The sequence below is a fragment of the Emys orbicularis genome, chromosome 11 (assembly GCF_028017835.1).
Source record: "Emys orbicularis isolate rEmyOrb1 chromosome 11, rEmyOrb1.hap1, whole genome shotgun sequence".
NCBI classification, from domain to species: Eukaryota; Metazoa; Chordata; order Testudines; family Emydidae; genus Emys; species Emys orbicularis.
The window spans coordinates 25,478,844-25,506,020 of record NC_088693.1 but is presented as its reverse complement, the minus strand read 5'-3'; the positions used below and the strand labels follow the sequence as shown (position 1 = coordinate 25,506,020).

Below are 27,177 nucleotides of genomic sequence, written 5' to 3'. Positions count from 1 at the left end.
TACATTTATAATCACAGAACGCATTTGCTTTCAGAACTGTAGGAAGGTGGATTAACTAGGAATAGAGAGTAGAGTCAACATGCCTCTAACAGTTACAAGGAGTTTCCCCACCGCTTCCCAACCCAACTAAGCACATAAGCACGTACCTAACTTTAAGCAGGTGAACAGACCCACTGAAGTCAAATTTGACTCCAGACAAGTTCAGGGTTCCACCCATACAGAACTCAGGTGGTGGTTTAAGGCTCTGATACTCACATAAGTCCATGATAAAACTCACATTAGACATCAGTGGTACAGAACAAGGCCTAATTACTTTTGAGATCCAGGTATATGCATAACCTCAAGCATAGGGAACTGAGTAGGTACTATAGTAAATGCAAAGTAGACTTGACTGTATACTGAAATACTTGCATTAAGTATCTATTCTCAGCCTGTAGATACGGTGTAGTCATCTGGACATGAAGAGATAGATGAAATATGTGGAGATCTGCTTCCTAAGCAGCTTACTGGATATCTCACATTGAGAGTAGTTGTGTCATTTTCAGTAGTAATTCACTTTACATTTATAATCACAGAACGCTTTAAATCAGACACATTAACTTGCAGTTTAAACAGCTGCATTTCAAAATTATAAAAATATTAAAGTTATCTAGAACAGATTTTTCTTGAAAGTGCAAAGTTGCAGTGCTGTTTTACTTAATCTGATTTTAAATGTTTATTTTAGCTACTATAAAGTATTTCATAGCCATATTGTTCTATGTCTGTACACACGATTAAGCTAAAGCTTACTACATGAGATAATAGGCAATATCTGAAATATAGTATACCTATGGGATATAGCAGGTTTATGTCCATCTTTCAGACCTGGTATATCCTCATGAAGGTAAGCCAAACCTCTAGCCATAGTTTCGGCAATATGACACAGCTCATTCCAAGAAACCACATTTGCCTTGAGAAAGTCAGTTAATGAACCCTGTACAGCGGAGGGAAAAACAATTAAAGTAAATCTCAGTATTATTTCCCCTTAAGGAGAGATTTTCTTAATGATAAAGTGTACCTAGAACACAGATACAAAGAATCATATCTGTTTCATAAACCTATATACATAGCATGCATGATTACATATACAGTAGAACCTCAGAGTTACAAACTGACCAGTCAACCAAATACCTCTTTTGGAACTGAAAGTACACAGTCAGGCAGCAGCAGAGACAAAAAACAAACAAACAAAACCAAACCTCCCCCCCCGCCCCAACACAAATACGTACAGTACTGTGTTAAACTACTAAAAGTAAGGTTTCAGAGTGGTAGCTGTGTTAGTCTGTATCAGCAAAAAGAACGAGGAGTACTTGTGGCACCTTAGAGACTAACCAATTTATTTGAGCATAAATAAATGTTAGTCTCTAAAGTGCCACGAGTACTCCTCGTTCTTTTTGCTAAAAAATAAGGGAAAGTTTAAAAAAAAAGATTTGACAAGTTAAGAAAACTGTTTTGTGCTTGTTTCATTTAAATTAAGATGGTTAAAAGCAGCATTTTTCTTCTTCATAGTAAAGTTTCAAAGTTGTATTAAGTCAATGTTCAGTTGTAAAAACTTCTGAAATAACCATAATGTTTTGTTCAGAGTTACGAACATTTCAGAGTTATGAACAACCTCATTCCCTAGGTGTTTGTAACGCTGAGGTTCTACTGTATAATCTGCTGGTATTTAGAAAAAAAGGTATAATTTCCAATCCAATTGGTCATCTCTTAACACAATAAACACTTACAGGATATATCTATAGTTCATACAATAACCAAACAATTTAATAAAATTAAAAAGATGTGAAAATGTCTTCTTTGGCATTGACCCTCATTTATTAGAAGATTAAATAAATGGGAGTCAAATGTGAAAATTTTTAAACTAAAAAAGACTAGAGATGAAGGAAGACAATTTATGATAGATATTAAGAAACTATTCTGTAAAAGAACAGAAAGAAAAAAATTAGATATTACAAATTAAACACACTGCTGGAGATAAATGCTGGAATTTCTTTGCTTTCAAAACAGGGTGATTTGATTTTCTGGGCACAAAGTCAAGAGTTTTGTGGATCCACCCCCAAGCATAATGTTGAATTATGTATGTACTTTCTCACAAGCATTACACTGATATTCAGAGCCCTTTTTTAGAGTGAGGGGATCTATGCGAGAGATAGTTTCTTTACCTTTTCTCATATTATGAGCTACAAGTCTAGTCAAATTATAAACAAGTTAAAAATATTTTCAGATACTACACTACTCTTGAATTCCCTGTGCCAACTTTTTGGGGTTTAAATATCACTTTTTAAAAACCAGAGAAGTGTCTGTGTCTCACTTGTGGCTGTGAGTAAAGCCCACACAAAAGGGGAAAATGGATTGATTGCTCAAGGGGAAAAAACGGTTACCTATCTTTCGTAACTGTTGTTCTTTGAGATGTGTTACTCATGTCCATTCTATTCTAGGTATGTGCGGGGTTTTGGGGTGGGCACTCACTCCTCTACCCCGACCTTTGAGTGCACTTTGTGCACCGAGCCTGGTGCCAATGGTGCCGTCAGCTGTTACTCTGAGGCTTCAGAGAGGGCATTGGCATCACAGGCATGCCCCACGTACTCCAGTAGGGCCACTGTGCTGGCCAATGGCCATGTTGCGAAGCTGACATCACAGAGGTCGACACAGCCTTGAGTGCCCAATCATGCTGGTGATGCCTCAACGAGGGGCTGAATTCCCTCTCCATGCTGGAGGAATCCTCTTCCCGTGACCCCGGTGGGGCTGTCGATGCCTGCATCTGGCAACTAACCGTTGCTGCTAGAGACCAGCATTTTGAATAGGACCAGTACAGGGTGGTGGGACTGGTACCGCAACGAAGACTGTTCCCACGGTGCGGGGGATAGGGATCCGTGCCGATAAGACCAGCGGGAGGATGAATGGTGCTGGGGAATACAGTGACCAGCACCTCCCCCCAGGTGATCCACATCAAGAGGGCGGAGACCACGATCGCGGTGCTAGTTATCTAGGAAGACCTGCAGAGGACCTGGGTTGTGAAGCCGGAGATCTGCAGCACGGAGACAGAGCGCTTTGTCTCGGCTCTGGGGATCAGCAGCGCTCACTTACCCTTTGCAGGGGTCTAGATGGCTGGCTTGCCTGCATAGTGAGCCTTTGCCACTTCCAGCGACACACTCTCCAGCGGCCTCTGCTCTGGAGGAGCCTGGGTTCCCTACCGCTCCCAGGACTGCGGCCCCCATTGCGGGGGGGACAGGTCCATACAGCTCCAGTGTTGGCTGGCAGCCTAAACTGGGTCCTTTGCCCGATACCCCATGGCCTTTCTTGGACTTCTTTTTGGGCACTGGCAACAGAGGGTGATGCCAGGCAGAGCCTGGTGCTGGGGGTGCACTATGCACCAAGGCCGAAGTACTAGGGGTAGAGTCTAGCCGGGAAGACTCAGAAGCCAGAGAGAAAGCAGACTCCATAAGGAGGGCCTTCAAATGGATGATGTGCTCTTTCTGGGTCTTGGGTCAAAAGTTTTTACAGATGCAATGCTTGTCCCTCATATGCGATTCCCCCAAGCACTTCAGGCAGCTGCTATGGGGGTCACTAACAGGCATAGGACATTTACAGTCCGAGCAGGGTTTAAAACCTGGAGACTGGGGCATGCACACCTGGGGATAAGTCCCCCTGGGACTCTAACTTCTAACTACGCTACTTAACCACTACTCAAACACTAGCTACAGTAACTACTCACTTAACGTCGTCCCGTTGCTGATCAATTAGAGAGCATGCTCGTTTAAAGTTGGGCAATGCTCCCTTATAACGTTGTTTGGCAGCCGCCTGCTTTGTCCACTGCTTGCAGAAAGAGTAGCCTGTTGGAGCTAGCGGGTGGGGGCTTGGAACCAGGATGGACTGGCAGCCCCCTTAAGTTCCCTGTGCGGCAGCCGCCCAGCAGGCTATCAATTGCCTGGCAGTTCAGCAGTCCCTCCCCACACTGCCGTGTGCTGCTGCTCCTGCCCTCTGCCTTGGAGCTGCTCCTGGGAGCCTCCTGCTTGCTGTGGGGGGAGGGGGAGGGAAGAAGAGGTGCTAATGTCAAGGTGTCCCCCTCCCCACTCCTTTACCCCATCTCCACAGAGCTGGGGGGACGGGACATGACAGGGCTCAGGAAGGAGGTAGCTTGCTGGCAGCAGCTGCTGTCTCAACTTGCTAATCTACTTAAAAAGTGAGTGTACTCAGAGTGGGGTCAGCGTACTTAAAGGGACAATGTGTGTGTCTCTCTCTCTCACACACACGGTGTGTGTCTCAGTCTCTCTCTGCCATGCTGTCTCCCCTCCCTCCATTTTGTGCTGCCTTGTAGAGTGTGAGGCTATATTAACAACGTGTTAACCTTGAGGGCTCAGCTGAGTGCTAGTTAATCATTTAGCAGTAAGGCATTCCCTCGGAATATCCCACCCTCTGACTCCACCACCTCAAACAGGCTTCACAATCATCATTGCTGTGTACAGTATTAAATTGTTTGTTTAAAACTTATTCTATATCTATATCGGGTGTATGTGGGGGGGGGCCGCGGGGGTCTTGCAAAAAAATTTCCCTGGAGCCTAACCCCCCCATTTGCATGAATTCTTATGGGGAAATTGGATTCGCTTAACATTGTTTTGCTTAAAGTAGCATTTTCCAGGAAAATAACTACAATGTTAAGCGAGGAGTTACCGTACTAGAAAAACTATTTACAAGGCCCTACGGCTTGAAGACAATAACGACAAAACCGCTAGTCCTTGCTATGCAAGGAAAAGGCTCTCCGACTAACCACCACAGGCAGAAAGGTGGAACGGAGATGGCGTAGGGCTGGCGGCACTTAATATACCAATGCATGAGCGCGGCACTCAAGAGAGAGTGCCACAGCCAACCCTCTGGATACCGCTATGGCAAAAATCTCTGACGACCGCACATATGGGTGCGTGCACACCTAGAATGGAATTGACATGAGCAATCACTCGAAGAAGAACTGAATTGCTAACAAACCAAATGCTGACAAATGTTCAAAAATTGGGGGGAAAAGAAATTTTTCTCTCCTGTTCTTCAATGAGAGTAATCTTGGTTGTTAAGAGAGAACAGCAGTAGTTTAAAAAAATTCAGACATGAGCAATTAAGTAGACCATATCCTTTTAGAAAGGGAAATGTTTATCTGTTGGTTTAGTTTGATATAACATGCATAAATAAATTTAATAGATCGGTATCAAAAATGTGATTTTTACAGGACTGATACAGGAAATAACCTTCCTAACTTTACGTGGTTCATAGCAAAGCACTCAATTTCCCCTTAGCTGTTTATGCTATTACACCACTGCTTTAATTTTAAAAGTCCTAATATTAAAAATGTTTGAAAATATTTTTATTCTACTACAAGAAATGTAAGTTCCATCACAAAAGCTAGATGGGGCAGTAGTAACAATAATGCTGTTATTTTGTTATACATACCCTGATATTTCTTATTGTAGGGAGATTTCCATACAGCAAACCATTTAAATTTGTGATAAAAATTTCATATATGACTCAATTCAATTGATGGGCATTGGTTAAAAAACTTTTGAAGACCTACTTCATTAGGAAGGCCCACAATCAGAGTGAAACACTGATAAAATTATATTTTTGTGTTGTTTCAGAAAACATCTTCCTCCTCTGCTAAGGATCAATGCCAGTGACTTTTCCAGCTTCTCTACTAGGACAAAACCTGTTTTGGTTTGGCTTGGCTTTTTGGATGGGGAAGCGGGTGAGAGGAAAATAATGATCTCTGAAGCTACAAAAATGGGGGAAGGCTTGCTGGGTAAGTGAAACTACTTTCAATTCTTTTTAAAAATTGGCTGGAATTCCAAATTATACAGCCTTCCTTTCTTTAAGCTTGTTCATAGGCTACAGGAGTTTAATAAAATTACAATGAAACTAAATAGATAAAAAACATTATTTGTTGTCAAAACTGACCATACCTTTTCATGAAATGCTGTAATTAACCACAGATCTACATCAATGCTGGTGCCTCGTTTCTCTGCACCAATGAATTGTAAGATATTTTCATGCTTCATTCCAGGCAAGCTGTAAATTTCATACTCATTTTGCCATGACTGTTTGTCCTTAATCAAGCACATATATTAGGTTAGTACATTTACTATATTCTGATGAAAAAAAAAACAAAAAAAACCCCAAAAAAAACACTCTTCCACAAGTCACAAGTTTGCTGCTGTAATTCATTCTGAAAAGTTAACTGACCTTCTATAATAACAGATTAAAATCTGTTTTGACCCGGTATAAATTTGAATCAATGGAAAGAAAGGCACATTCCAAAATATTAATATTGACAGACTGGATAGATTATTTTAAATTACAAGTATCTGTCTGAAATTTAGGTAAGTAATTTAAAATCTGCACTACATATTTCAGCCAAAACAAGAAAAAGTTAATAAAATTATAGGATAAATCTTTATGTACCTAATTTAAGTTACAAGGAAACTATATTTGGTAGTTTCCCATGGAAATTTGTCTATTGTAACAGTACTATGCAGGTTGGCATCAACGTGAATCTCCATAGATACCACACACTGAAATAGCAGAGAAGCTTAAGGTCAGGCCTGGGGCACTGTCAGCTGAGTGAAGGGTTTGCATATTGCCCACCAGATATAATGCTTGGTTCTTGATAATGCTAGCAATATTAACCACCCTGACGCTGAAGATCATTGCTCAAAAATTATGTTCAATAGAAGTTTTAATAAGATTATATATTTTTTAAAAGTGGGAACAGGTTTTTCTTCATTAAGTTGAGTTAAGCAAAGTTCCAGGTGTAATGGATTTTATTTGGGGGTGAGAAATTCCTACTAGAGAAAGATGATCTCCACAGATGTGTTTTATCAGCAAGTCAATATGGATTTACCTATTAGAAAATGTAAGTACAACTCACCCCTCCTTAACTGGTAAAGTGTATTTTTAAGTACTGTAACACTCAGATTAACGTAATTCAATGTGCTTTAAGATCCTTCCAGTGAGATTGCACTTCTAACATTTTAACAGGACCCCCCAGAGCTGCAGGGCTAAATGCAGCTGATGGCTCAACATTTCCAGTACTGCAGTATACTTCACTTAATGGAGACATGCCTAATTGGAACAGCCACTTTATTGGGATCTCTTTCAGGATACCAATTTACTCTAACAATTGCCATTCATTATGACTACCACTTAATTTAGACAGCATTAGCAAAAATTCTCCTTAGTAAGTTCACATTTTTTCAGTACCTAACAGCTAAATATTACTAAAACCAGTAGGAGGATGGAAGCAGGTGCAATGGGACTAGTAAAGTGCTTAAAATTACTAATATGCTTGAGTTTGCAGGACCAGAACCTCTGTCTTTTGAACTTCTTAACTTTTAACTCCATTTCCCCAATGTTGAATTAGAGCACATATTTTGCATTTAATTATAACTTATTTTTAGTTCAATTAAAAGATATGCCATCATCTGCCCTGTTCACTTTTGAGCTGCAAACATTTCCTGTATTTGATAACTTAATTTTTAATAGTTACTGACATCTGGGGAGATGACAACTTCCTATTGTATACAGAAAAGTTTGCTTTGTATATTGATATTTTACATTACAATAGGACAACAAGAACATTGACATACCTGGATTGGGAATATTTTGACAGCAACATACTCATTTAGCAACTGAGCTTTCCAGACACAACCAAATCTTCCCCTAGCTTTTATCTCTAACAATTGCAGAGGCTTCAGACCCATCAAGGGTGAAGGTGGTGGTGGGCCAGGGTCCTGAAAACAGATAAAAGTGTATAATTGAAATCTCGCTAGTCTGTGTGAGATCTAGGACTACAGTATTAGAAACAAAGACAATTACATTTAAAAAAACATTTGGTGTCAAATCCTGCCAAAAACAAACCGTCTTTAACCCTTCTTTACAGGAAGGAAACAGGACTCTGTCAGACACACCGAGAATTAATACACAAATAGAAACCTAACCTATTTCTAATATTTATTCTTCTGAGATACGAAGGCAGAGAGGCACTGAAGAAAATGAAAATCAAGCTTTAATTATGATAGAATTTCAAGTATTTTTACAATAGCAATTGTGACAAAGTTCTGTCCTTGACTCCGTGGGTCCTGCGTTTCCTGACGGATTTTTGCTAGCCTCAGAGGCTCACTGTGACCCTCCACATAGCCCTTCTCTCTCTCTAGAGGCAAGGGTCACAGTCTACTGAGCCATTTTCATCATAAGCCAGCAAGGGAGGTGAGGAGAAACAACCCTCCCTAACACAGTCTCTGTTGTCTCCCAGTATCAGTTATTAATCAGGGACGGGAGGAAGGAGCCCGGGCCCGCCCTCTACTCCGGGCTCCAGCCCAGGGACCCTAAACTTAGCAGCTATGAAAGCTGACTTTTTGGAAATAGGGCATGTACAATTCCCTGGGCTACTTCCCCACAGCAGCCCCCACTCAATATCTTCTTCACAATTACCTCAGGGCCTCCTTCCTTGCACCTGATATGGATTCGTACTACTTCGTTCCTCCAACAGCACAGCTCCCTCCTATAGCTCCTGACACCCACCCCGCACTGACTAACTGAGAGGCTTTTAACTAGTTCCAGCCAGTCCTTAATTGGCTTCAGGTGTCCCAATCAATCTAGCTGTCTCTCCTGCCTTCCAGAAGGATCTTAATTGGCCCCAGGTGTCTTGATTAACCTGGAGCAACTGCCATTTGGTTACCATGGTACCAGGGATTTGTTTAGCCTGGGGCTAACATACCTGTTCCTCACTACTTTACTGTAGCCATCTGGTCTTGCCCCATCACACAATGAAGTGAACAAGTACAGCCCTAATAAAGACTAAGGGTAAAATTTTCACACACACCTAAGTCCCATTTTCAAAAGCACTTAAGTCATGTAAATGTTACCCTTCATGTAAGAATCTGAACCTTTAAAGAAACACGGGAATGAGGGATGCTTAAAACAAATGCTTAAAATACTTAAACAATGCTGATTAGAGAAATAAACCTGGTAAATACAAAAACAGAGCACCAAGATTAGGCATTAACATTATTTTCTCTGTGACATTAAAAATGAAATAATTATGTCTCACTGATAAATTCACTAACACAATGAAGTATAATTTCACTCCTATAATGGCTTCCATATAATTTCAAATCCCTTTACAAAACACCTTTCAAGAAGTTATCCCAGTTTTGCTGATGTAGAAATTAAAGCAGAGGGGTTAAAGCCTGAAATTATTTGTAAATCCAAATCCTCGTACCAATTTAGTAGGCTTATCTCAAGTGTTCTGGGCATTCAGCAGTTCCCATGGATGCCTAAATATGGATTTACAAGTTTAACTTTAGGCACCCATTTTTGAAGTCTTGGCCCTAATGAGTTGCCCAAATTAACAAAGCAGCTCTGTAACCAAGTGATCAATAGCGCACAGATCTAGCTTTCTTTGTTTAGACATTAGAACAATGTTCCTCTCCCAAATCTAGAAGTATTTAAGACTTTCTGAATTCGCTCTTTACCATATAGCAAGCGAATGTTCAAAACTTCCCATTTACTAAGAGTGATTAAAAACAATTCCACTGCAATACTTCACTTCCTAACCACTAAATGCTACATACTTCTTAAAAACTTCAGAAAGTACAGATAGGAGAATGTATTCTCCACACAGTTTGTGATATTTATATTAATCACAGTATCCAGAGTATTTCTTCCGCAACAAAAACTAATTAAACTTCTAATTAAATGTTTTCTTGTTTTCACAGTGGAAATTCTGTAATTAAAAAAAAAAAAAATCATTCTGAAAAAAAACAAAAATTCAGTTTCCTACAAAACAAAATTCTGAAAAAAATAGTAGTTTTCAGTTGAAATGTTTTGTTTTGACAAAAGTGAAAAGTTTTATTGCAATTTAGAATTTTATTTGGGTATTAAAATTTTTTTGAAAATAAATAATTTTGAACAAAAAAATCCAAACATTCCTTTCTGAAGAGTTCAAAATGGAACACTCAGTTGCCTTTTTCCTCAAGCAAAATTTCATCAAAATCTATATTTCCATGAAGTGTTTCACTCTTTGAAAAATCAACTTTTTCCAAATAGACAAATATTCCATTGGAAGAGTCCCAACTAGTTCTAGTTTATGCAAACCATTCAAAGGCATAATTATTTCTAAATAATCTTTTCAAAAGATCTTTGTAGCCTTAAGGGCTCTAAATTTTCTGAAAAGCTTAACTGACTGGCTAACCTAGTAAGTAGAAGACAAAAGTTGATGAACTGACTAGGAGGCAAAAAGCTCAGACATTTAAGCTCCACTTTTCCCATAAGTCGTAAAGCTAATTTGAGTTAAATACTGCACCAGACTATGGTTGCGAACCTAGGGAGCAGCAAACACTAGAGAAGCAAACAGACAGAGGATTGGTGGGACAACACCCCTGGTTAGAATACCAGTATTGAAGAATATAGCTTGTTCTGGAAGGATGAGTATGGGAAAAAAGGAGGAAGCATTGTGCTGTACATCAAGAATGTTTACACTTGTGATGAGGTCCAAGAGGAAGTGAGCAGCAGACTTACTGAGAGTCACTGGGTGAGGATAAAAAGGGAAAGGAATAGTAGCGATGTTATGGTGGGGGTCTATTATAGACCACCAAATCAAGAAGAGGAAGTAGATGAGGCATTCTACAACCAGGTAACAAGATTAGCTAACACATATGAGCTAGTATTAATGGGGGATTTTAACTTCCCTGATATCTGTTGGAAGACTATTACAGAAAAACACAGTATGTCTTGCAAGTTTTTAGCATGTATAGGGGACAATGCTCTGAATCAGAATGTGGAGGAAACGAGTACAGGGTCATCCATTTTGGATCTGGTACTGACCAACAGGGATGAATTATTTGCAAAAAATGAAGGTGGTCAGGAACTTATGAGTTGTGGGCTTTTATTTGTAGAACAAAAAACCATTTATTATTATTAAGGTTTTTTTTAATATAGTGCTTTTATCCAAAGCGTTTTACAGTAGTTCACTAATGGTACAAACAACATTTGGAAAGATCTTTTCCGCCAAGACCCTCAGCAGTTTTCAAGTGGTCCACGAAAAAAAAAGTTGAGAACCACTGGTCTACACTGACATAACTCTGTAGTGTCTACACTAGTATGCTGCTTTGGCTGAAGTAAGTGGCCTGCTACACCAACATAACTCCACCTCCACAAGAGGCATAGCGCGGTGTAATTAGGGCAACGCAGTGCTTGTGTTGCATTACTTATTTCAGCTGTTGGCTATAATTCTGTCAGCAGCCTGGGGTCCTGAGCCATTTAATTGACAAGAATCTCAATTTCATTGCTGGTAGGCTCCAGTACTGTGAAATTGAGTCCGTGCTGGGCTCACAGCTGGGGCTGTCACCCCGAATCGGGTGGGGGACTCCAGCTGTCAGCCCCGCATGACTGTCAGTGCCCCATAATACTCCACTTCAGCCTGTGCAAGTGATACTGTTGAAGCCACTCTCCACCAGTAGAAGGAGGGTAGCATGGACACCAATAGCCGACTGAATAATTGCGGTGGCTGTAAGTCGACCTAAATTAAGTTAAATTGACCTAATTTTGTAGCGTAGACAAGCCCTCAGCCTTCGTACAAAAAAGAACATGTGACCAGATGACTAATCAAGTTACCATAGAGAATAAAGGGGAAGAGATGCAGATCAAGGTAAGTAAAGAACACATAGGATCTTCTTACTAATTTGAATGAATTGAAGACAGCAGGGCCTGATGTTATTCACCCCAGGGTGCTGATTAGCTGAAGAAATCTTAGAGCCACTGGCAGGAATATTTGCAAACTCATGGATAACAGATGAGTACTGGACATGGGCTAACATAGTACCATCTTTAAAAAGGGGGAAAGGAGGAGCAGGGAATTTGTGGCGGATCACAACCCCAACATGAGTCAGCAAGGTGATGTTTTAAAAAAAAAAAAAGCAGCAAATGCAGTTTTAGGTTGCATTAACAGAGACACAGCATGCAAGTTACAGAGGTGATAGTTCCACTCTACTCGGCGCTCGTTAGGCCTCAGCTGGAGTAGTGTGTCCAACTGGAGTAGTGTGTCCAATTTTGGTCATCAATTTATAGACAGGACTTAGACAAATTGGAAAGGATCCAGAGAAGAATGACAAAGATGATCAAAGGGATAGAATGCAAGCCATATGAGCAAAGGCTGGAAGAACTGGCTATGTTTAGTTTGGAAAAGATGAGATTAAGTGTGTGTGTGTGTGGGGGGGGGGGGGGGAATATGATTGCAATCTTCAAATACTTGAAGGTTGCCATTAAAAAAAGATGGATAACAGTTCTCTCTTGCCATAGAGGACAGGACAAGAGGCAATGGGTTCAAACAACAGTCTAGCAGATTTAGATTAAACCTCAGGAAACCTTTGTAACTTTAAGAACAGTAGGACTATGGAACAGACCATCTAGGGAGGTAGCGGATGCTCCTTCACTGAAGATTTTCAAAAGGAGGCTGGATAGCCATCTGTCTTAGATGGCTTAGACAACAAATCCTGCATCTTGGCAAAGGTGCAATAAAGATTAGTAAATATCTGTAAATGCTGAAAAAACATATGCAGGGTAAGTAATAATAAGTTTCCTATTTTAATTTCTTCTGAACCTGAAGACTTTCATTTGAAGCGGAACAGTGGTGTAAGTGGAAGGAAATCTCTACCAACTTTTTACAAATTTAAAATTTGCAGAAAAGCTATTTAAAACAGTGAAAAGCAATGTGCCATTTTCTCTAAATCATGTTTCCAATGGGTTTGTACTATGAATTAGCAAGACCACTTATAAGACAGTGAAGTTCAGTATCCACAACCATTTAGAACTTGGCTCTCTGAAGACTGCCAATAAGGAACTGCCAATTGTCAATGAAGTTTTATGTGCAGACATTTTAAAGTGATTTGTTTCTTTCATATAAGCCTCTGAAATCTCAAATGCCAAATTCAAACCTAGGACCTAAAAAGTGAAAGGTGGTGTATTCCATTATCAATCTCCACAGACATTCAACTCTATTGCACAAGAAATTCTAGTAATTTTTAGGAGAATAAGTTTACATTTTGACCCAGCATGCTTACAGAGAGCACCGCTACGAAGTATTGCAAAGAACTTAATTTATATCAAAGCAACAAGAAATAAAATGTCTTACATGACCACAAAGTTCCACAAACAAAAAAAATCAGTACAGCTTACCTCAATCATTATATGAAAGGCGTGCTTGTAAAAAACAGGCAAAGGAAGTTACTAATTATATCAAGAACAAGGTGAAAAGCATCTTGTGAGAAAAGTGACACAGAAGATTAGTTTGTATAAAACAATTTGTTACAAAGAATATCTAAGGGGCTATCAATTTTTGCTTGGATAATTAACTGATTTAGAATAATAAATCTGTCACTGATAATGTCATGTTAGTAAAGTAAACAGGTAAAAGAATAATTGTAGTACAGGATGTTAGTAGAAATGACTTTATGATTAAACACAGAATTGCTTTTTTAAAGTATCTGAAGAACCAGTTTGACAAAAAAAATTATTTTTCAAAAGATATTATAAACAGTAATGAAATAGAAGACTTACAGAACATATATGGGACATAGTCCACCATCCACTTTTTTCATATGCTACTCCGATTTCACAACTGTTACTCATCTGTTCAACCGCTCATTATTCCACATATTTACACAGCATTATGTTAATTAGTCTATTTGCCACTTTTCAATTTGAAAGATTTATGCTACTAGAAAAACATTCACATTCCTGCTAAAACTTATTTTCTACTGTGGTCACAAGAGTACACCAGATGGCAGTGTTGCATTTTCTAAAATTAAGAAGCTATATTGTAACTAAAAACCATATGTATGAAATGAAACCACCTTTCTTTAATAGCACATCATATGGTAGATTCGTACTACTAATTTAGAAGATGTGTACATGTATTTCTGGGGGTACAATTTAAATAACTGATCCTAGAAATGCAATGTTTGACAGATGTAAGACATCTGAAAATACTTAAGGGTTCTTTCAATAAGCCCAAAAAGTTATTTATGGATTTTTCACTGAAAAGTTTTGTAAAAAAGGAGGAACAGAGAACTCAATTACTGGAATTTAAAAAATGATTCAAATTAATGTTGATTGTTTGGCCAGGTTAACACCCCCCCCCCCCACACACACACACACACACACCCCTTCTTGATCCAAATGGCATGTCACTTGCAATTAACCACTACACTCATTAAGCATTAATTTTGAGACTTCGTTAATTTATATGGTGTTTGTTTTTTTTAAATTGCCCTGTATGACTGGGTCCTTATATCTGGACATCAGCATCATCAATCATGTCATCAGCTAAATGAGTGCTATTGCACAAAATTCAAACACTTATGGTACTCATTCTTAATGGCAACTATCCCTATCCACCACCCTTTGTCTTTATCTTCTCATAGTTCACACACTGCAGGGCCAAGCACCATGTCTTCCACTGTGCTTGGAAACTGCCTAGCAGACCCTGAGCAGTATCTATATAACAAGCCAGATGAAGTATTTCTTGAAGGCTAGATTAGCCAGAGTCAGACTTATGAATCCTGCAGTAGGGGTTATTGCTACTGAAAGGATGACTAAGTTCCAACTGATTTCCCGATGATCCCTTTGCTAAAAACAAAAAACAATGGGTGGTCTCCTTTCTTGCCCCCGAAGTCCTGAAGCAAAGCCTGGCAGCACCTGACACAAAATCCCAGAAATATAAATGGAAAGGACTTTGAAATGTCATCTAGGCCTGCCCCCTTCACTGAGGCAGGACCATCCATGACAGGTGTTTATAGCCTCTTCTTAAAAACCTTCAGTGACGGGGACACCATAACCTCTCTTGGAAGCCTGTTTCCGAACTTTATCCTTATAGTTAGAAATTTTTTTCCAAATATCCTAATCTAAGGCCAGGTCTACACCCAGCCGCTAGTTCGGCGGCTGGGAATCGAAGTTCTGGGTTCGATTTATCGCGTCTGGTCTGGACGCGATAAATCGATCCCGGAAGCGCTTGCCGTCGACTGCGGTACTCCAGCTCGGCGAGAGGAGTACCGCGGAGTCGACGGGGAGCCTGCCTGCCGCGTGTGGACCGCGTCTGAACCGCGGTAAGTTTGAACTAAGGTATGTCGACTTCAGCTACGTTATTCACGTAGCTGAAGTTGCGTACCTTAGTTCGAATTTGGGGGGTAGTGTAGACCAGGCCTTAATCTCCCTCACAGCAGAATAAGCCTGTGACTTCTTGTTCTAGTTTCAGTGGACATGGAGAAGAACTGATCATTGTCCTTTTACACATCTGAAAACTTATCGGGAGCCCCCAGTCACTCTTCTTTTCTCAAGACTAACATGCCCAGTTTAAAAAAACAAAAAACAAAAACACACCTTTCCTCAGAGCTCAGATTTCGACACAGTTTATCATTATTGATGCTTTCCTCTGGGCTCCTGCCAATTTGTCCACATATTTCTTGAAGTGTGGCACCCAGAACTGGACACAGTAGTCCAGCTGAGGGCCTCACCAGTGTCAAACAGAGCAGAACAGCACAATTACCTCCCATGTCATACATACAAGACTCCCGGTAATACTCCCCAGAATGACATTAGCTTTTTCCACAACTGTATAATACTGTTGGCTCATATTCAATTTGTGATCCATTATAACCCTCAGATTCCTTTCTGCAGAACTATGCCTAGCCAGTTAATCCCGATTTTGTATGTTTATAACACACACCAGGAATTCTGCAGAAACTTCTCCTAATGTGACACAATACAGGAATCTGTAAAAGTATTAGACCCTCCCTAATGAACTCATATTAAACTACGAACACTAAGGGTATGTCTACACTGGCAGAGTTACAGCGCCACTCAGAGCATGCTGAAAGTGAAACTGCTGTTGTGTGTTGTGTGAAACCACTGTCAGCTGCCTGTGCAATAGCGTGTTCACACTTGCAGCGGTGCACTCTGTGCAGCTATCCCACAGAGCATCGCTTTCTCTTCTGCTGCTAAGAGCTGTGGGAAGGTGGAGGGGGTTGCAGGGCATCCCTTGTCCTGTCCCAATTCCCCGTGATGCACTGCTTCACATCCCAGAAATCCCTGTGCTTCCATCCACATTTGGCACCATCTTTCAACTGTTTGTGTACTGCACGCTTTGCCTCTTCAGTCTGCAGGAGTGGATCCCGCACTGTTGATCAGTATGCTGCTGGCTCTCACTAACATGTCACAAGTGGCAGTGGTGTTATTCCTTAAACTACAAAAGGCATTGATTTCCCCACACATAGTAGCTACGACACGAGATTGCTTGTGGCACTCACGAAGGTGCTGATCACAGTGGAATGCTGCTTTTGGTCTCGGGAAACATGCACGTCTGGATAACGAGCAGTGGCTGCAGAACTTTTGGATGAGGAAAGCCACATTCATGGGACTGTGTGATGAGCTTGCCCCAGCCCTGCAGCGCAAGGACACGAGAATGAGAGTTGCCCTGCCGTTGGAGAAGTGTGTGGCGATTGCACTGTGGAAGCTGGCTACTTCAGACTGCTACTGATTGAACTGGTTAGTGACCAGAGTGGGAAAGTCGACCGTTGGACTCGTTTTGACAGAAGGGTGCAGGGCCATTAATCGCATCCTGCTCCGAAAGACCGTGACTCTGGGCAACATGCGTGACGTTGTGGATCGCTTTGCACAAATGGGCTTCCCTAGCTGCGGAGGGGCGATAGATGGCACGCATATTCCAATTTTGGCACCAGACCACCTAGCCACCGAGTACATTAATCGGAAGGGGTATTTCTCTATGGTTCTCCAGGAGCTTGTGGACCACCTCGGGCCTTTCATGGACATTAACGCAGGCTGGTCCGGAAAGGTGCATGATGCATGCATCTTTCGGAACACAGTCCCTGCTTGCAGCTTCCTGAACAGGCCATTCTTCCCGGATCAGAAGATCACCATACGGGAAGTCGAAATGCCCACCGTGGGCATATATGGGGCAACTTGACAGCAGCAAGGAGTGGTTCAACAACAGGCTGAGCAAGTGCAGAATGACGGTTGAGTGTGCTTTTGGGCTGTTTAAAGGCCTGCTGGCACGGCCTATATGGGAGGCTAGACCTGGCCGATGACAATATTCCTATGCTTATAGCTGCATGCTGTACTCTCCATAGTATTTGTGAAGGGACGGGTGAAAGCTTCACTCTGGGCTGGACTGCTGAGGCTCAGCGCCTGGAGGCTGAATTTGAACAGCCAGAGACCAGGGCTATTAGAGGGGTGCCTTGAGGCAGCAATTTGAAGCTGAAAGCCACTAATTTTTGTTGCTATGCTCGAGAGTGCAGTGCTTGTAATGCTAGGAGGTGATTGTGATTGGTGCAGACTATGCACTACGAAGGTTTAAGAAAACTGCCTGTTGCTTTGCAGGGCTCTGTTTGCTTTCAATTAATAGAATAAAAATTACTTTCAAACCAACACAATTCTTTTATTAAACAACAACCACCACCACCACCGGAGGGGGGAGACAAACAAAATATACATGTCAGCACTGAGTGGGATGGGGGGGGAAGAGAGGGTCCCAGGAGGAGGTGGGGACCCAGGACAATTAAAGATTTGTGTATGTCCAGGTATCATATCCAATCTTCTCCTTTGGAGTACAGTGCAGCGAGTACTGTACTTCAGCAGGACTGAACTGCAGAGAGACAGGTGTTGAGTACAGTGGGTACTGGGAGTTCACAGTGCAGGACTGTGATGGGAAAGGAATGGAATGCCGCAGGTACAGACTGGAGCCAGGAGGTTGATAAGAGGGTGTTGGTGGTGTCTAGGGGGCGCATGGGCAAGAGTTTTGTGACAGCGGCTGCAGGGGAGGGCAGGCGCGGGGCTGCTCGGTTTGCAGTGCTAATAGCGCCTGGAGAGAGTGTGTGTGTGTGTGTGTGTGCGCGCGCGCGCGCTTGGCGCTCCATGTTTATGAGCCGCCACTTTGTTCTGGCGCGCCATGTTCTCCTTTTCGGTCCCTCTTCTCGCTGTCCCGCTACTCCTTCAATTCTTGTTTTTCAGCCGCGGAGTGCATCATGTCATCACGTAGAAAGTCCTCTTTAGTTCTTCATGGCTGCTTTCTAATTCTGTGCTGCTGTTCAGCCAGCGATAACAAAGAAGGAGGCCAGGTTCCTTAGGTCATATCTGTGAAGCCAAAATGCAACGTTTTACAGAAGCAGTATTGTTTACAACACACAGACCACTGATTCAGTGATTTATAACACAGCCACTATTCACATACCTGTCACTAACTGGCTGACCCCAGTCAAGCACACATGAGCCACAAGACTCGCAAAATGGTGAGTAACCACAGGGGCAGAGGAAATCAGTGTTCCATGACCGTACTGTACACTGGGCATGTGGCTCTTGGGGGAGAGTCAGCTCTGTAGGGGGAGGCCTTATAATCATTACCGTTCCCACATTTTCCACAGGCTGTGTTCATTATGGAAGATATCTCGCTGCGGAGGGTGAGCAGGAAATCAAGGGAGAGTATCCTCCAAAACTGCGGCTTCCACTCTGGCCCTTACGCGGCTCGCCTGTGTACAGCAATGGTCCCCCTACACTCCCCCGTTATGGCAGAGTGGCGTGGGAAAGTTACCCTTAATGGGGCAAGAAACAAAGCAGCTCTGCCAAAGAACCTGCAGCAACAGATTGCCCGTATTTCCATGAGAGTTTTGTGGAGATTTGAGGCAGATTCCCGTGAAGTGAGGGAGTCAATCAACACCCTGTTCTGCTGCTCAGACTAGGCACGCATCATACAGACACAAGCCTGCTTTCTGCAACCCTCCTGTCCCCAACAACGCTTCAGCGATTCCCAAAAATCAAAGCCACCTACCAGGGGCCTCCTCTCCTGTTTGTGCTTTGCCAAGCTCCGACAGCTGTCGCTGGCTAGCCTTCACCAGAGTAGAGAAGAGCTCCTGGCTGCATGCATCTCTGACCTCCAAGTCGTCCTGTGCCTCTGGGTCACCCTCCCCTTCCACATCCTCATCCAAGATTTCCTCCTTCTGGCTCAGTCCATTCTCGACTGGCACGCAAACCACCAAAGTATCCATAGTGGCCTTCGCAGTGGAGGTGGGGGTCACCACAGAGTATTGCGTCCAACTCTCTGTAGAACCGGCAACACGTGGGCACAGCACCGGTTCGCCTTGTGGTAGGCGTTCCGCAGCTCCTTCACTTTGACCCTGCACTGCAGTGTGTCCCGGTCATGGCCTGTCATGCATCATGAAATCTGTCCGTAGATGTCATAATTCCTGCGGCTGGAGCACAGCCTCCTCTCCCCAAGCTGATGAGATCCAGCAGCACAGCATTGCTCCAAGCAGGGGATCGCCTGCATGTGGAGCAGGCATGGTCACCTGGAAAGATGCACTGAGACGATTGCACGCATCACCGAGTAAACAGGAAGGAGACTTTCAAAATTCCCAAGAAATTTGAGTGGGGATGACAGTTGGTCACCTGAGGGTTGGGCAGTAGAGTTCAAACCGATGACCAGAGAGGGGAGAACAGGTATTGTGGAACATCTCCCTGAGGCCAATCGCAGTGCTGTAATTGACCAGGATGTCTACACTGGCACTGCAGCGCTGTAACCCCGGCCCAGAAAGCTGTACGCCTCTCGTCAAGATGGTTTTTTTACAGCGCTGCAACTGCACAGTTTCTGTGCACTAAGTGGCTTGGCAGTGTGTACACCTCAGGAAAGCTGCTTTACCGAGCAGAAACTTGCCAGTTTAGACAAGGCCTAAGTTTCTCTACATCAACAATTAGTTTGTGGCAAACAGGGCTGTTAATCTACCCCTCACTAGATTGCCACATACGAACTGTGTATGTGGACCCTGCTCCTGTCCATTAAATCTGTTAAAGAGCTTTGATTTAATCCCGATTCAAAGAGGACTAGATCAAAAAGTATTAACAAATAGTTAATGAGCATCAGAGTCCACATGGACAGTTAGTCTGTGGCAGGCTAAACTCATACCCCAGGTTACCGTGAACTAAATGTGCATGTAAACAAGCCCTAAAGTCTCTTGTCTAATAATTTAGACTAAGTCCTTCAACAAAACTACAGAACAGTTATAAATATACATTTTTTAAATTAGGGAATCTTTCTGTACAAACTTTAAGCTTAAAGGAGAATTCACCTCTTAACTACTTCCTTCCTGTAGTCAGAAATTCCTCCCTACTGCTCTGACTTGTCACTACTGCATTTGAGTGCAGTTATCCAAGGATCTTGACCCTTTTAACTCTTAAATGACTAGCTTTTAAGATGATGTCCTCTGACTAAGTTAAAAGTATTAATCTTGAAGTAATAAACCCTGTGCTCCAAGACAGGAGGTTCTTATTCTGGACACAACTAGAAAAAAATTCCAATGTTTACTTTCCGGGGCTATTGTAAAGGTATGAAATAGTCCTAGTGAAATGTCTGGATTAGTATAAATGAATGGAGAAACTTGTTTTACATTATTGCAGAAAGTTTAATTTTTGACATTTTATTCAGCTGTAAAACGTTCAGATCTATTAGATAAGACACTAGTCACACCACAGCCACAACTGGTATTTGACATCCTTGACAGTGGTCTCAACTGAATGAGTATGGAAACTGAACTATTTGGTTATCTAGAGAGGTGATTCTCCCCAGAACAGAGGGATCAGCAGGGTAGTGGAAAGAAGTTTGGATAACTGCCATTTTTTCTACACCTTGTTCTGTGGATCGAGGACTTCACTCTCCAAAGCTATACCTCTGGCAATTTTCGCCAGCACTAAACACACTAAAAATGAAGCGTTTTACATGAACAATTTTTAAACTGACGCCTAATCTAAAGTGTCAATGAAATTCCTGTTCCATGTGATCAAGCACTTGTATAAATATACCTTTGCGGTATAACTGTCAAAATGAAAATGAATAAAAAAATTTAAAAACCCACACACACGCACCAGCCCTTTCTAGATTTTGTTTTTACAAAAATGTAGCAAAAGCTACATTCATGTGGTATTTAAAAAATTTAAAAGGCACAGCAGTGACGAAAATCAGAAAGTTAAAAACTAAAGAAGCTTTAACTTGGTCACACTGCAGACCCACACTATGGCATGAAGTTAACAGCATAAACAATAAACCCAGATGATGAAATATTAAACAGTTTATATACGGGGATATCTCCAAGAATAAATTACATTTTATTCCCATATAAAACTAATACGAAATTTAAAGTGTTAGTGGCTCAAACATGGGCAAGAAGTGTTATACTAGGTATGCTACCTTTCCTTCCCTCCCGACAAACATATTACTTTTAATTGTAAGATACTAATACCAAAAAAGGTAAAAACCAAAGGCAAAAAGGTAAAAGCTTTAACTCATTTCCAAAATTAAACCCCTGAACCAAAAGTTGTACAAAGTTCCTAATTTTAACTGAGGTGAGATTTGTCCTGACACAGTTATACACCTCTACCCCGATATAATGCTGTCCTCGGGAGCCAAAAAAATCTTACCGCGTTATAGGTGAGACCACGTTATATCAAACTTGCTTTGATCCACCGGAGTGTGCAGCCCTGCCCCCCTGGAGTGCTGCTTTGTTGCGTTATATCGGGGTAGCGGTGTAGTTCCAATCAAGTTGTAAATACTTAAGGTAACTACAAATGGACATGTAGTATATTTATTTCAGTAGGTAAGAGCATTCCTACTTTGACAACTGAATGACAAGAGGAAGAGGCTTACAATTACAAATCCAGTTTCCCAATTTACCACATCTGTGCACAGCAACAGCAGACAAGACAAAATAACTAACTCAGGTTTAACAAAGTTCAGAATGTAAGTATTGCTAACATTACAGAGAAAAACCTTAATCTCTGTCATTACAATTTTCATCTAACAACTGTTGGTTACATTTATATAAATATACACCTTTTGAAAACAAAGTTAAGGTCACTGACACAATCTTAATTCTAGCCACACCCACCCATCCCCCACATTTCATTGACATGGTCATACCAGGTAAGACATATGTCTACCTGCCAGGGTGACAAAAACCCGGGCTGTCAGCATTCTCCAAAAGCATGCCAATTAAAACAGTCAGGTATTGTTTACTGTGAACAAAGTTTTAATATTTTTTTTAAATGTGGTTTGCCGCCTTTTTCTGTTTTTGTCCTTTTCTTTCTTATCATCAATTATGTCTTCCTAAATTGTTTTCGGTGTTTGTTCCTTTTTCACTTTCCAATCCTTATAATTACTTCTCTTTTTCCCTATACTGTGTTTCCTACCTCTTCCCTCCTTTTCCCACTTCTTCACTCTCAATCCCCAATTTTGCATGTCTTTGTTCTTCCAGGTCCAGCGAGATTGGAAGTGATAAGAAATACAACATTCTGATAAATTCTATTTTCATGAGATTTCCATGTAAATTTTGCTGACATAGGCACTTTAGATAATCAATCAACACTACAGTTTCTTATCTAAATCATACACCAATCCTTAATGTCAATATTGAGCACTGACAGGTTGTTCAACCAATATCAATTTAAAACATTGAAGTTTACATGCAAATAGTCACTATCTGGAATTGTTGTGTCCAGTGCTGTACAAAACAGACAATCCACGACACAAAGGTGTGCTCTCACTGAGAGCTTGAGTCATAACATTTGTCAGGGCTTACTTATTAATTACCATAGACTCACTTCTCTTGGGCATTGTAGAAGAAAAGTGTGTCTTCAGGGAGGATGAAGAAAAGGCATTGGCATGGTAGACTTGAAAAGAGAGCAAGTGTTTAAAATGTTAAGGTGTATATCTTTTTGCCTTGGTAATTTTTGCAGAGACCAAATTTAAAAATCCAACAGGTACTCTATTTACAAAGTTAGTGTACACTGAAGAGGCAAATTAATTTGACCCATTCTCATTTTGTTGAAAGCTTGACTTTACTCTTCAAAAAGATTCATTGAGGTCTCTTGTCAAATTTTTTAGACATCATGCATAAAGAAAACATGACATATTGTGTACAAATATCTATTATACCTAATGGTTTTCTTGCAATGATTTTGAGAATGATCATTAAGTGCATTATCAGCTCTGGCCTTGATCCTACGTTGAGATCTGCTAAGAGTGGACCTTTAAACTTGTGTGGAGTCCATTGAGGACAATGAGATTCGGTGTGGGTGGAAGGATACATGCCAGCATACCCCAATGATGAAACCCGCCCAAGTATCAATAGGTATTATCCTGAGGTGTTCGCAATACTCTTTTTGAAGTATGAAAATGAACATTCTTGTTTTAGAATTAGAAGTTGGCCCCTCCTAATTTCTCATTTGACAAATATTGATTTCCCCCCCCCCCCTCATCTATTACTAATGAAACAAACCAACAGATCTCATTCTGTGTATGAACCACTAAAATCTGTAGGAATATGCAGAAGTAGCAATTCTAGTACTGTTGAAAGTGGTGTCAGCAGAGCACAAGCATATGTAAAGTTTTGATTAGGTCTGATCAAAAAGTAGTGTGTTTTACAATCAGATTAATCAATAATGTTACCCGGGAGGCAATGAATTCTAGCTCAGGGGTTCTCAAACTTAATTGCTCTGCAATCCCCTTCTGACAACAGAAATACATTACACGACCCCAGAGGGGGGACCAAAGCTTGAGCTGGCCGAAGCCCCAATGCCACAGGGGGTGGGGGCCTGAAGCGCAGGGGCTTCAGCACCAGGGAGGGGGCCTGTAACCTGAGCGCCACCGCCCAGGGCTGAAGCTCTTGGGCTTCCGCTTCAGCCCTGGGTGTGGGGCTTGGACACTGGTTTGAGCCTCATGCCCCAGCAAGTCTAATGCCAGCCCTGGTGACCTCATTAGAATAGGGTCGCAACCCACTTCAGGGTCTCGACCCACAATTTGAGAACCACTGTTCTAGCAGATAGGGCATTGCACTGGGAGTCAGGAGATACAGGTTCTATTCCCAGCTCTGCAAAGCAATCCAATGTTTGATCTTGGACAAGTCACTTCACCTCTGTCTGGTCTTTTGAGATGTAAGCTCTCAGGGAGAGATGGTCTTACTGTTTTTATAATACCCAATGAGGTGCTGATCTCAGGTGGCCCCTTTGTGACCAGAATATATTTATTACACACACGCTAAAAAATAAAATAAATTAAGTTAGTATTAATATTACAATAGTACCTAGGGTGCCAATCAGGTATTGGGGCCCCATCATGCTAGGGCTATACAAAGTTGTTGTTGTTTAAAAAGCTAGCCTCCTTCCCTGAATAACTTACAGTCCAAAATCATGTTCTTCAAACCACTTCCCATTTAAAGCACATACGGAAGCGTTTGCAGGATTTGGACCTAATTTAAAACAAGACGCAAAATGCTAGTTTAACAAAAGGAGAGAAAATGGGAGGAAAGTCAAATTGTGCAGTAGCCAAGCTAACTAGTACACAATCCAATGACTGCACTTCAATTATTTACTTTTTAAAACTGCTGTCTAAGCCGATTTTTTTTTTTTATTTAACAAAACCTCTGCTTTGCTAGTTACCAGTTTTTATCCTCCTTTTTTACTTTTAAACCACACACACACACACACCCACCCACCCACCCACACACCCCAACAGGAGTAGATCATGAGCACCTTATTCCCTCTGATGAGTAGGTAGTCCATTCACATCAAGGAAACAATTCGAACATGACTTCACAATATTCCCAGAATACTGAGTCTTTACTGTTTAAATAGATATATGGACATGTTTACTTAATTTTTGTTTTTTAAAAGCATATGCTCATTTTTCTAAAACGTTAAAAGGTGAACTGAATCTTGACTAGGTTCTGATAATTTTAGAGCCTAACCTACCAGTACTTGATTTTGATAAGTTTCCTTACGCAAGGAAAACCAAGTACCTGCTTCGGTACGCAAAGGAAGTCAGATTTCAGTCACATTAAAAACATCCTCTCTATCTCCCTCACCACATTGCTTTAAAAATAGTGATTCTAAAACATTAAGATTACAATATAGCAACTTACTTGGGTTGGTACAAGTACTGGAGGATATGCTAGTTTATGATGTCTGTACATCCAAAATGAAAACAATACGATCACCGCAATTCCCATTATAGGCACCAACGAGTAAAGCAGGGTATTGAACAAGGGTGGTTTAGGTGTAACAGGATTGGAAGTGGCTGAAGAACAAAAGTTACAATTAATCTTCTGTGATTACAGATTTTAACAAGCTCATCCAATACCTAAACTTGATTATTAAGTTCCAAAATAAACGAACATATTTATTAAGTAGCAGAACACAGTGGCGGAACCTAATTCAACACAACAGAGTTTAATAGCCAGATACAGATTTTAAAGCTTTGTCAGATTTTCAAAAACATGTAAATTAAAGTTCAATTGAAAGGACTTATGCTCCTAAATTCCTTGGTTGCTTTTGAAAATCTTCCTCTTATCCATCATAAACAGTTTAATATTCATGCAGTTCCTAAAATAAATACTCAAAACTGCCATTCCAAGAAAAATAAATTCACACCGTGGATGCTCCAACTTTGGGAACTATATCATAAGGCACCATTTTACAGGGTTTATTTAAAATCATGATATAAATCAGCAAAAAGGAAATCTTAATTTAAAATCAATTGTAATCTTCTTTTGCATTTGTACTTTTTAGTTATTTTCCTAAAGAAAAGTGGATTCTCTGTTATTAACCATAAAAAACACTGACTTGAATGAAATAAAGCCTTTACACTGTGATGCTTCTCTTTCCTAATCAGGAGGATACATTATATCTATATACATTTATTTAAGCAATTATATAGTTTAAGATGCATGCGTTCAGATTCTTAGTTTTTCCTTTTTTTTTTTTTTTTTAAACCTTAGAAAAAGGTGACTAACGTATTTATTTATCAAATGATTAATTGACTTGTGATTTGTGTCAAGCTCCATTTGCATGGAAATCGAAAATCAGAAATCAATTAAAAATGCACAAAAACAGCGTTTTTTTAAATTAAATAAAACTACCTTAAATATGCTGGATATTTAAGAAAAAAAAAGTTTAACATGCTTTGCATTTAAAAGCCAACTACTTTATTATACAAGGAATTATCATCTGTAGTAAGTGAAATGAACTGACTGTTTCTGGTCACTGAGCTTGTAGACCCTAGCACTTCCTTTGGGGTAATTTAAGTAAGCGGTGTGGAAAAGCAAGCGACTTCCACAAGTTCAATTGTTTGACTTTCTTTAAAATTTCCTCAGCAAAACATGTACTGCTTAATATTTTATTATCTAATTTGCATTATCTTTTTACAAAAGTATTTATTGATTTTGCTTTTTCATACAAACATCACAATACATGAAAAAAAAAAACAAATTATAAAATGTATAATTACCTTCTGTAACATGCAGCATAGTGTTAACATGAATTTGTAAAAAACCCTTTAATCAACCTTAAACTATAAAACCAAAGAAATCAATACTTTCAAAGTCATGGGGAAGAACAATGCAGACTAGATAGGGTCAGGCAGCATGGAAGCAGAGCCAAAAAGGCCAGGGGAAGGAGGCTTGGACAGGCTGTTGGACCTTTAGACGTTCCCTAGTTAAATGTTTCTTTTAACAGAGCAAAAAGATTTCCTCAAATTCACATCACTGATCCGGGTGGCAGAAAGTGACTCTCTTTGGCCGGTAGGTCTGAATACCATTATCCTACTGAGCACATTGATTTACTTTACCACCTCTGTAAAATCATTCGCTTTGTAATCATGACTCCTCTCAAGTACCACGAATGCTGTGCCAATGAGACCAAAATTTGCAGCAAAATATTCTAATATGCAATTCTCAAACTATGTTTGATTGTTAAATCCAAAAATAATTTTAATTCTAATGTCTACCTATTTCTATAGAAAGGGGACATTCCTATAGCCTGCGCAGAAGTGCACCCCTATCTTTACCATAGTGCCAGCATGTATCCAAAGGGAAAAATAATCTTCTGTAGTCTTTTCCATACCAAATTCATTCTAAATAATTTTTTTTCTTGAATTAAACATAAGCGTAAATCTACAGAAGCACATTTTGCATTGTGTAATAAAATGGACCACTGTAATGCCTTTAAACGATGCTCTAGCTCTTTATCCCAGGATTTACGAGTAACTTC

General features: G+C 40.7%; 1 protein-coding gene across 1 annotated transcript in view; it reads right to left on the bottom strand.

Annotated features, from left to right (window-relative positions):
* ACVR2A (activin A receptor type 2A) overlaps positions 1 to 27,177 on the bottom strand; it is a 109,510-nt gene that overhangs the window by 16,486 nt on the left and 65,847 nt on the right. Inside the window, exons 4-7 of the mRNA XM_065413217.1 lie at positions 25,053 to 25,207; positions 7,668 to 7,811; positions 5,985 to 6,128; positions 828 to 973 (exon numbers count right to left, since the gene is read on the bottom strand). Of these exons, the coding sequence (XP_065269289.1) occupies positions 828 to 973; positions 5,985 to 6,128; positions 7,668 to 7,811; positions 25,053 to 25,207 (589 nt within the window). The remainder of the gene's footprint in view (positions 1 to 827; positions 974 to 5,984; positions 6,129 to 7,667; positions 7,812 to 25,052; positions 25,208 to 27,177) is intronic.